The sequence below is a fragment of the Mauremys reevesii genome, linkage group 4, assembly GCF_016161935.1.
Source record: "Mauremys reevesii isolate NIE-2019 linkage group 4, ASM1616193v1, whole genome shotgun sequence".
Taxonomy (NCBI): domain Eukaryota; kingdom Metazoa; phylum Chordata; order Testudines; family Geoemydidae; genus Mauremys; species Mauremys reevesii.
Genome location: NC_052626.1, coordinates 130035063 through 130046767, shown reverse-complemented (window position 1 = coordinate 130046767; position 11705 = coordinate 130035063). Strand labels below are relative to the sequence as shown.

Here is an 11705-nt window from a genome sequence, read left to right as displayed (position 1 = left end):
ATCAGTTCTTCAAACACTGTCCTTAGCACAGCTGATGCTATGCCAGGAATGCAATCCCTGGCTTATCTCATGTTTTCCAGGGCTTTGTGAAACAATGCTGCTTCTCAGTACTTTTCCACTCTGGGATTACCCAGAAACCTCTGTTAGCCTGACTTCAGTCAGGTTGGCATAACTGTTTTGTCTGCTATATTTTCATTCAGGCCTAACACTCCCACTCGGGGATCTGGGGAACCCCCTGGCTCCAGCTGCATAGATACGAGGAGGGCTCTGGCCTGGGGTCTGCACGAGCTGGGACTAGATGAGCCCAGTGGTCCCTTCTGGCCTAACGTCTGTGACTGTGGGGAGCGGAAGGTTCTGTGACGGTACCTCCCATAAGTCTTTATGGAAATAGGACATAACTGGAATATGTTTTGTGCTGCCTGTGCCATGTAACATATCTCTGTAAAGGTTATGGTCTACTATATCTAGTCATCCTATTTGGACACATCTATCATTTTGTACTTGAGGTTAAGAATATTGGCTGTATACTTGCTTGATTTCTAAGTAAGCTTTGTTTGGCATTTGGTCAGCTTCTTTAGGAAGGAATTCGCAAGGTTAAGTACCCGATCAGGAAGCACTTGGGGAACAATGCATCTTGGAATGCTCCAGTCCCCATAAGAAGTCTTCCTGGAGACATGCAAGATATCATGTGGACAATGGCTTCTACCTGTAAAGACTGTGAGTCATGCATGGACATGTGACTTGTCCAGGTGACTCCAGGACTCCATCTTGGAGCTGGACTTTCCATAGGAGTGAGGAGGGGGATCTCCACCCACAAGAGAAAGTCTATTTAAACCCGTGGGAGACTCCTCCATTGTGTCTTCAGCTGCTTAAAGAGAGAGCCTCCCCACCCCCAGGATACTTGGAGGAAACTGGAACAAAGGGGTGTGAGTGATTGCTGGACCCAGGCTAAAAGGAGATTAGTCTGTAAAAGGGAGCCTTCCGGAACTGGTGAGGATCTTATCTGTATTCAGTGTTTGATTAGACATAGATTTGTGCATTTTATTTTATTTTGCTTGGTGACTTACTTTGTTCTGTCTGTTACTACTTGGAACCACTTAAATCCTACTTTCTGTATTTAATAAAATCACTTTTTACTTATTAATTAACTCAGAGTATGTATTAATACCTGGGGGAGCAAAGAACTGCACGTCTCTCTCTATCAGTGTTATAGAGGGTGAACAATTTATGAGTTTACCCTGCATAAGCTTTATACAAGGTAAAACGGATTTATTTGGGTTTAGACCCCATTGGGAGTTGGGCATCTGAGTGCTAAAGACAAGCATACTTCTGTGAGCTATTTTCAGGTAAACCTGCAGCTTTGGGGCAAGTAATTCAGACCCTGGGTCTTTGTTGGAGCAGACGGGAGTGTCTGGCTTAGCAAGACAGGGTGCTGGAGTCCTGAGCTGGCAGGGAAAACAGGAGCAGAGGTAGTCTTGGCACATCAGGTGGCAGCTCCCGGGGGGTTTCTGTGATCCAACCCGTCACAGGTCCCTCCCATGACCCCGGTGGGGAAGGACAGGCTCTTAAACCCTGCGAGGCCAGAACCAGTCTGGGCTGGGGCATCCCATGGCTGGGGAGTCACACACTGGCTGGCTTGTGACTCGCCTACCCATTGTGACATGCCCCCTGCTGGCTGGCACAGCCTCATCCCCTCACTGCCAGGCTTGGCTCTGGCAGAGCGAGTGCTTTCACGTGCTGCTGAGGAACGCTGAGCCAGCCGTTTCAGCTCTGCCACCGGCAGCAGAAAGTGGGTGGACCATATACACACCGGCTTTTGCCCACCACTGACTCCAGGTAGGAGAATCTTCTATTGCCCACCTCTGCTTTTCCATTGCATCGCCAGCCACACCAAGCCTTCTGCGAGCTCCTGGCTTCCAAGTGCCCTGGTGCTGGCTGTCTAGCCCGGTGCCAGTGAGGAAGTGGGCAGCGGCATGCGCACAGGAGGGAGTCTGGGGCGGCTAAACAGAAGGGGTCGCACCAGTCAAGCCCAGAGGGGATGGAGACAAGGAGGAGGGTTTAGCGGGGCTGGTGGCAAGGCATGGAAGGCGGCACAGGCTGGTAGATGAGGCATTGGGCTGGGACTCAGGAGAGATGTGTTCAGTTCCCAGCTCTGCTGTAAGTCTTCTGAGTGAGATCAGATGAGTCCCTGACACTCTGGGCCTGAGCAAACTAGGGAGAGCAAGTCCCTGCTCCATGGGGGGGTTGAGACACTAAATTCAACAACACCCGCATGCTCAGCCGCTGCTATGATGGGGCCAGGTAAGTGTCTAGACAGAGAGGTAGCTGGTGGCCAACATGGGCCATGTGGGGGTGATGAAAGGCAAATGGGAAGAAGCATAAGAGGTGTGTGTCATGGAGTCCCTGGGCAATACTCTGGAGCTGCTCCCTATGAAGCCAGTCAGGAGTCTGGTGAAGTCTCCTCTCTGTGAGCAGGCTCTTCTGGGCCAGAAGCTCACAGGGCTTCCAGCTTCCTGGGTCTGACCTTGGAGCATTCAGCATCCTCTGCCCCTCCTTGCGCTTCCCACAGCAAGTCTGCCCAGGCAGGGTCCTAGAGAAGCCAGAGGGTCCTGCACCCCCACTTTGCAGTCAGATGGGACTCTTAGCCAGCCAGTAAAATAGAGGTTTATTAGATGACAGGAACACGGTCTAAAACAGAGCTTGTAGGTCCAGAGAACAGGACCCCTTAGCCGGGTCCATTTTGGGGGGCAGTGAGCCAGACACCCACATCTGCACTTCACTCCTCATCCCCAGCCAGCTCCAAACGGAAACTCTCCAGCCCCTGCTCTCTGGCCTTTGTCTCTTTCCCGGGCCAGGAGGTCACCTGATCTCTTTGTTCTCCAACACCTTTAGCATCCCCTTGCAGGGGGGAAGGGCCCCGGCCATTAGCTGCCCGGAAACAGTGTCAGCCATTTATGCACACTGGCCTTTATCCCACCACCTAGAGACTTAAGAAATGCAGAGGGGAAACTGAGGCACCCCTACAGTATTCAGAGGAAACATTAAGAACAGTCCCACTTTGTCACAGTGAGAGAGTTGGAGAGTCTGTGGGAAGCCCCCTCTCTTGTGAAATCAACCACCCCCAGACAGTGTGGGTCCTTCGCAGGCCTGAGGGTGCTGATCCGGGCTTTGCGCGCTACCCAGGGCTGTAATCCTGGCTCATTCCCAGGAAGCTGGGAATGTGAGTGATGGAGCTGCCAGCTCTGGGCATCTCCCTTCCCAGCACGAGATTGCCTTGTGGCGGGGGGTAAGCCCACCCCAGGAGCTGCCATTTGTTGGCCTCTTCCACAGAGCGCTGGAGTCTCAGCCACTCCAGATTGGGGGGAGGGGCCAGCTGTGAATTTGGAGCCAGATCCGGGTTTGGATCTGAATCCGCCGGTGCTGTGGAGCGTTCAGATGTGGGGAGCTAGCTCCTGCCCACACCATAGCACAGCGTGCCACTTCAGCCAGCCACCTGCCAGGCTCTGGCAGCGCCCAGTGTGGAACTGCAGCTGGGCCCTCCAGAGCCGAGCTGCTGCTCCTCCTCTCTGCTGGCCAGCCAGCCGCAGCTCCTCAGCACCTGCCCGCTCAGCCCCACCTCAGTGCACCTGCCTCCCCAATCTCCTCCCTGGCGCTGCACCTCGCCCTCTGCACCTGGCATGTCAGTACCCAGCGGGGCCAGGAGCCAAGCGCCTTGGGAGCCATCTGTAAGGGGCTGAGTCCCTCCTGTGCTGGGCTCCAGCCAATCCACAAGCCAGGAACTGGCCTTGTGACTCCCAGAGCAGCTATATCAGTTTCACAGCAGCAGCTCAGTCTGCTCAACATCACTCCAGGGCCAGGAACTTGCTCCTGCCTGACAAAGGCAACAGTCTGAGACCCAGGAGACCCATGGTCATTTCCCAGCTCTGACACAGATACTCTGCGTGGCCTCGGGCAAGTCCCTTATTCCCTCTGTGCCACAGTTCCCTGTCTGTTCAGTGGGGGGTAGCAGCCAGGCCCTGCCCTGCAGGGGGTGGTTAGATTAAATGCAATCGAGGTTGGGCAGTGCTCTGATGCCATGGGGATGAGGGCCAGGATGGTGCCTAAGACAGACCAAAAGCAAGGGGGAGCTACAGAGCCGGTGGTGAGAGGGTTTTGGCCTTTGACAATCTGCTCTGGGTGCCTGGGCTGTCAGACCCCAGCCAGCCACTGGCATTGCCAGACTTCCCTGAGCTATGGTGCTGCTGCTTTCCCTGCTTCTAGGAGTCACTGCCTTCCCTGGGCTGAGACCCCCACAACAATCATCTCCTGGGGCTGCTGTGGCACTGAGTGGCTAGCAAGGCCTGAGACTCAGTTGGGCGGGGGGGGGGGGGGCTGCTCTTAAAGCATGGGCTGGGAGCTGGAGGAGGAGAGAGTTCGGGAACCCCCGTTCTGTACTGTCACAAGGAGGAGGAGCCGGGATGGAAGTGATTCTTCCACTCAGGGATCCATCCGGCAACCTCCTGGCTTCAGCTGCATGGACGCAGGGAGGGGCTCTGGCCTGGGGTCTGCAGGAGCTGGGACTAGACAAGTCCAGCAGTCCCTTCCAGCCGAACGTCTGTGACTGTGGGGAGTGGAAGGTCCCTCCCATGACCCTGGTGGGGAAGGACAGGCTCTTAAACCCTGCGAGGCCAGAACTAGTCTGGGCTGGGGCATCCCATGGCTGGGGAGTCACACACTGGCTGGCTTGTGACTCGCCTGCCCATTGTGACATGCCCCCTGCTGGCTGGCACAGCCTCATCCCCTCACTGCCAGGCTTGGCTCTGACAGAGCGAGAGCCGGCACGTGCTGCTGAGGAACGCTGAGCCAGCCGTTTCAGCTCTGCCACCGGCAGCAGAAAGTGGGTGGCCCATTTACACGCAGTCTTCTGCCCACCCCTGACTCCAGGTAGGAGAATCTTCTATTGGCCACCTCTGCTCAGCCACTGCCATGATGGGGCCAGGTAAGTGTCCAGACAGGGAGGCAGCTGGTGGCCAACTTGGTCCATGTGGCAGTGATGAAAGGCAAATGGGAAGAAGCATGAGAGGTGAGGGAGCTGGAGAGTCTGTGGGAAGCTCCCTCTCTGGTGAAATCAACCACCCCCAGACGGTGTGGGTCCCTCGCAGGCCTGGGGGTGCTGATCTGGGCTTTGCGCGCTATCCGATGCTCTGATCCTGGCTCATTCCCAGGCAGCTGCGAGCGTGAGTGGTGGAGCTGCCGGCTCTGGGCATCTCCCTTCCAAGCACGAGATTGTCTCTGGGGGAAGCCCACCCCAGGATCTGGTGTTTGTTGGTCTCTTCCACAGAGCGCTGGAGTCTCAGCCGCTCCGGATCGGGGGGAGGGGCCAGCTGTGAATTTGGAGCCTGATCTAGGTTTGGATCTGAATCCGCCAGTGTTGCGGAGCATTCAGCTGTGGGGAGCTAGTTCCCGCCCGCACCACATCACAATGTCCCACTCCTGCCTCCCCAATCTCCTCTCTGGCTCTGCACCTTGCCCCCTGCACCTGGAATGTCATTAGCGAGCTAGGCCTGACCACCTCCATCACCTTTGCTGACCCCATCACTTCCATAGGGAATGGCACTGAGGTTGCCAGGGGAACAGGCATTCTCAGGTTGCCAGGAGCCATTGTTCTATTTACCAAGACAGTCCGATGCCAGGACAGTGCCCCTGAGCTCTGGACAGGGCTAGGGCTGCATTAGGACACCTGCCGTGCAGCTGCTGGAGAATCAGCAGGAGACATTGAGTGAGGAATGGAGCCCCCCAGAGCAGGGGCCATTTAGGAGACCCATCATGGGGGGAATCAGGCCTGGGATGCTTTCCAGCGGCTGCTGCCACCCAGGCCTTGGAGAGATGAGCCGTGAAACCCCCAGAAAGCGCGGCCCCTGGCACACAGCTTTGTAGCACTGGGACCCCATACACATGAGCCGCCATCCAGCAGGGCCTTGGGCCAGCCCCACCCTCTCCCACTGCCCCACTCTGGGAGGCCAGGGAACAGTTCACAACTTTGCAATGACCAGCTGCAGGGATCCTGGCGGGCCCTGGTATGGTTTTAGCAGCATTTTCAATGTTTGGGAAAAGTGAGATCTGTGCAATAGGCAACGTTGTTCCATCTGGGCACAAGCCAGCTCCTGTGCCCCAGAGAGCTCCCACAGCTCACACTGAACCAGGGACAAAGAGGGCAGGAGGTTGGAAGAGAAGGTGCCAGCCTGGGACCCAGGAGACCCATGGCCATTTCCCAGCTCTGCCAGAGATAGTCTGCGTAGCCTTGGGCAAGTCCCTTATTCCCTCTGTGCCACAGTTCCCTGTCTGTTCAGTGGGGGGTAGCAGCCAGGCCCTGCCCTGCGGGGGGTGGTCAGGATAAATGCAATTGAGGTTGGGCACGTTGGAAGAGAAGGTACCAGCCTCTCTGCTGCTCTCCCACCTTCTGCTCCTGCCCTTTCACGGGGGTTAGCAACTCCTGCTGCTCACGAGCCCGCCCCAGCTGCCCCACCCCCCTGGCCTCGCCCACCTGGGAACTGCCATGGCCCCAATATTCCTGGGGGAAGGGATTAGGGTAATTTCCCTGGGCAGGAAGAATCCTGAGTGGCTGGATCCAGCCTGTCTGCTGTGCAGCTTGTGAACCAGCAGAAGGAGAGGTGAGAGTGACCCAGGGAGGCCGTTTGGCCTGCGGGATGGGGTGCTGGCTGGGCATAAGGAGACCTGGGTTCTAATCCTGCCTGTCCTGCTGACTGGCTGGGTGACTTTGAGCACATCCCTTCACTTGTTTCCCTGCTGGCTGCCTTGGCTAGTTAGAGTCTGAGCCCTGTGGCCCAGGGATTGTCTGCAGCACCTGGTGCAACAGGGCCCTGATCTCAGCTGGCATCTGTAGGCGCTGGTGGAACAGAAATAATTGGGCTGGCCCTGATGCTGAACGGGGCAGTCGCCTCTCGTCACTCACAAGCAATGCCTTGTCCTGGCTTCTTGCAGGATGGCTGAGGAAGTCCCCAGGGGCCCCTCAAAGCTCATGCGTGCCTGGTTGGAGATGAAACCTCCCCCATGGGAGAGTTGGGAAAAGTTTCCACAGCTGAAGCAGGAGCCTCAGCCCTTCCATGCCGGTGAGTGGCGCCTCCTGGGTGGGCGGAGGGGGCTGCAGAAATGGCCGGGGCCATGGCCCTGCATTGCGGTGGGGCTTGGCCCCTCTGGGGGTTGGGTGGCAGGACTAGGGTGTCACTTGGGGGAGAAGACTCCATAGTCCTTGTACTGCTCTGGGCTGCCATGAGATGGAGAGACAAGAAAACCCCGGCAGGGGGGAATGGCCCCTCCTGCTGGCAGCAGCTGCAGCCTCTAGAGCTGATTGGGGCATTAGAAACGGCAGCCGAAGCATGGGGTGGAGACTGACTGAATCGCCCACCCTGATCTGTCACGCTGCAGGGTTGGAAGATATTTTCCACCCGTCAAAGGGGCTGCTTGGTGCAGGGTGGGTTGTTAAAGCCTAGGATTGCAGGGCACCGGCCAGAGCATAAGATGCCCCCTGATGATGCAGCCCCGTCTGCTGGCTCCTTTGTTGCATGTCCCAGCACAGGGCATTTGGGGGGGAGTGTTGACGATGGGAGCCCAGTGCCTGCCCAGGTTACACCCGATGGCTCTGGCTGGCTGTTGGTGGCAGGAGAGGCAGTCAGAACAAGCAGAACGGGCAGGCTCTGGGTCCCCATCTCTCACACAGACTGGGCAACTGTTCCCTCTCCTACATGAGGACCAGACCAATTCACTGCCAGTCCCTCTGCCCCCTCCAGCAATGGCCTGGAGAGTTGGGACACCACTCATGGCCTGACATCATCCCTCCTTCCAGATGTGACGCTCTCCAAATCCCCAGACTGAGCCTGCATGCTGGGCGGGGAAGTGGGGTGGCTGTTGGGAACCAGGGCTCTGACTGGATCTTTGCTGGGCTGGGCAGCAAAGAGGTGAGGAATCCAGGAATCGCTGTGCCAGACCCTGCTGTGCATTGGGGCTGCTCCCCTGCTGGGGCGGGAGTGAGGGGTAAGGGTTTTCTCTAAGATCTCTGTCACCCAGCCTGCAGCTTGGCAGACCCAGGTATTACCACCGCTCTGTCTTTGATCAGATTCACCAGCCTACTGTAACGCCTGCTTTAGGAGGCTAGACTGGGAGGACAAAGAGGCCCTGGACTACATCGACGCCTTTCTCACGAGCAATGAACAGGTACTAAGAGCCCTCCTCTGACCTGTCAGCTAGTGCCCTATCCACATGCACCATCCGCCCTTCTCCGGGAGATGCATGGATTCTAAGGCCAGATGGGACCACTGTGACCTCCTGTATAACACAGGCCAGAGACCAGCCCCCGAATAATTCCTGTTTAAACTAAAGCATCTTAAAAATGTCCTGCCTTGAGTTACAAAAGGTCACCCACCATGCCACTTGCTCAGTTGTTCCAATGGTCTATTACTTTCTCAGTTAAAAACGTACATTTCCAGTTTGAATTTGTCTACTTTCAATTTCCAGCCCCTTTGAGGTGCCACCTGATGTCTCGGGATACCACTGAGCCCGCCTGTTCTGCCAGCCTGGGCCCCCTTTACCTTGTCTTGCTGGGCTTGGGCAGGGCCACCCAGAGGGGGGGAAAAGTGGGGCAATTTGCACCAGGCCCCGGGCCACGCAGAGGCCCCCACGAGAATGCCGGAGGCTCCCTCCGCCTGCCCCCATCCCCCGGCGCCTCAGCGCACCGCCTCCAGGAGTGGCCCTGGACAGAGCTAAAGCAGCGTGGCTTGGGCGGGGCCTGAGCTCCTCCCACTTGGAGCCACGTGGTAAGGGGGTGGGGCCAGAGCGCCTCCCGCTTGAGCTGCATGGTAAGGAGGCATGGCCTGAGCACCTCCTGCTTGAGCTGCATGGTAAGGGGGCGGGGCTGAGCTCCTCCCACTCAGAGCTGCCTGGTAAGGGGGCGGGGCTGAGCTCCTCCTGCTTGAGCTGCATGGTAAGGGGGCATGGCCTGAGCACCTCCTGCTTGAGCTGCATGGTAAGGGGGCGGGGCTGAGCTCCTCCCACTCAGAGCTGCCTGGTAAGGAGGCGGGGCTGGCCCTCCTGCTGGCCTGAGCCCCCCCTGCTTGAGCTGCATGGTAAGGGGGCGGGGCTGAGCTCCTCCCACTCAGAGCTGCCTGGTAAGGGGGCGGGGCTGAGCTCCTCCTGCTCAGAGCCGCATGGTAAGGGGGCAGGGCCTGAGCACCTCCTGCTTGAGCTGCATGGTAAGGGGGCGGGGCTGAGCTCCTCCCACTCAGAGCTGCCTGGTAAGGGGGCGGGGCTGAGCTCCTCCTGCTTGAGCTGCATGGTAAGGGGGCATGGCCTGAGCACCTCCTGCTTGAGCTGCATGGTAAGGGGGCAGGGCCTGAGCACCTCCTGCTCAGAGCCGCATGGTAAGGGGGCAGGGCCTGAGCACCTCCTGCTTGAGCTGCATGGTAAGGGGGCAGGGCCTGAGCACCTCCTGCTTGAGCTGCATGGTAAGGGGGTGGGGCCTGAGCACCTCCTGCTTGAGCTGCATGGTAAGGGGGCGGGGCTGAGCACCTCCTGCTCAGAGCCACATGGTAAGGGGGCGGGGCCTGAGCACCTCCTGCTTGAGCTGCCTGGTAAGGGGGCGGGGCTGAGCTCCTCCCACTCAGAGCTGCGTGGTAAGGAGGCATGGCCTGAGCACCTCCTGCTCAGAACCACATGGTAAGGGGGCGGGGCTGTGAGCTCAGGTCCCGATGGAGCCAGGCTGCTGCAGTGCTGTCCAGGGGCCAGGAAAGCTCCTGGACGCGGCGCGCTCTGAGGCTCTGGGAGAGGGGGGAGGTGGGAGTAAGCAGCATGGTAAGCCCCTCTGAGCTGGACACCCTCCTGACAGGCCCCCCCAACCCTGAGCCCAGCTCCCCACCCAGCCCTGAGCAACAGCAGCGCCACCCCCAGGCAGCGCCGGCCCATTGGCACCAACCGTCACCATCACCCAGCGACAGCCCATTATGTAATTGCAAATGTATATATACTGTCAAGGTTCCTTCCCCACTCTGAACTTTAGGGTACAGATGTGGGGACCTGCATGAACACCTCTAAGCTTAACTACCAGCTTAGATCTGGTTTTGCTGCCACCACTCCTAAATACTAACTCCCTTCCCTAGATAGTCTTGAGAGACTTCTTCACCAAGTCCCTGGTGAACACCGATCCAACCCCTTGGATCTTAACACAAGGAAAAATCAATCAGGTTCTTAAAAAGAAGGCTTTTAATTAAAGAAAGAAAGGTAAAACTCATCTCTGTAAAATCAGGATGGAAAATAACTTTACAGGGTAATCAGATTCATAGAGCCCAGAGGAACCCCCTCTAGGCTTAGGTTCAAAATTACAGCAAACAGAGGTAAATCCTCTTAGCAAAAAGGAACATTTATAAGTTGAGAAAACAAAGTTAAACCTAACACACCTTGCCTGGCTGTTACTTACAAGTTTGAAATATGAGAGACTTGTTCAGAAAGATTTGGAGAACATGGATTGATGTCCGGTCCCTCTTAGTCCAAAGAGCGAACACCACCAAAACAAATGGCACAAACAAAAGCCTCCTCCCCGCCCCCAAGATTTGAAAGTATCTTGTCTCCTTATTGGTCCTTTGGGTCAGGTGTCAGCCAGGTTACCTGAGCTTCTTAACCCTTTACAGGTAAAAGGATTTTAGTGTCTCTGCCAAGGAGGGATTTTATAGTATTGTACACAGGAGGGCAGTTCCCTTCCCTTTATAGTTATGACACACACATTAAAGCATTGAATGTTTTAAAATCATGTATTTCGTGTATACCTCTACCCCGATATAACACTACCCAATATAACATGAATTCGGATGTAACGCGGTAAAGCAGTGCTCTGTGGGGGGTGGGGCTGCGCACTCCAGTGGATCAAAGCAAGTTCGATATAATACGGTTTCACCTATAATGCGGTAAGACTTTTTGGCTCCACAGGACAGCGTTATATCGAGGTAGAGGTGTATTTTCAAATTATTAAAAATTAATTTTTGAATGTATTTCACTGGTTATTTTTTACATTTCCAAATACATGACACTATAGTATTGCAATTATTTTTTTTATGGAAGGGGCTCCTGAAATTGCTTTGCCCCAGCCCCCCGAATCCTCTGGGCGGCCCTGGGCTCAGCTCACAAGCCACTTTCAGCCATACACTCAGGCAGGGCCACACCCAGCTGCAGAAAGACACAGACCCTGAGATCAGCTCTGGGAAGACTCAGCTGAAGGGGCTTGTCCCAGTACTCTGGTGCCCACCTCCTTTGGAGTACAGACCCAAAGGTTTTATGAAATTTGCCTCCTCCCTTGATGTGGAGAGAGGCATGCCCAACTCTTTGCCCCTCCCCCCAGTTACTAATTGTACAAACTGGGTTATGGTATAAACAAGAAATAAGATTCTTAACTACAAGAGGTAGATTTTAAGTGGTTCTAAGAGATAGCAAACAGAACAAAGCAGATTACCTTAGTAAATAAACACAACATACAAACTAAGCTTTCCACACTAGATAGATAGGATCTACACTAGCAAATTCTCAGGCTGGCAGATTCTTAAGATTCTTTGCTGTGCAGCTTGGATTTCCCAGGTTTTCTTACACAGGTTAGGAATCTCTCTTCAGCCTGAGACCATCACTTCTCATAGTTCAATCTTTGTCCCTCAGGTGTTTCCAGGTGTCTT

The 11705-nt window shown here is 55.8% G+C and overlaps 1 protein-coding gene across 1 annotated transcript in view; it reads left to right on the top strand.

Annotated features, from left to right (window-relative positions):
* Positions 1-978: 978 nt before the first annotated feature.
* The window catches only part of LOC120404011 (maestro heat-like repeat-containing protein family member 7), a 134375-nt gene continuing 123648 nt past the window's right edge, over positions 979-11705 (top strand). The window contains exons 1-3 of the mRNA XM_039536026.1: positions 979-990; positions 6982-7109; positions 8114-8211. Coding sequence (XP_039391960.1) covers positions 6983-7109; positions 8114-8211 — 225 coding nt within the window. The 5' untranslated portion in view covers positions 979-990; position 6982. The remainder of the gene's footprint in view (positions 991-6981; positions 7110-8113; positions 8212-11705) is intronic.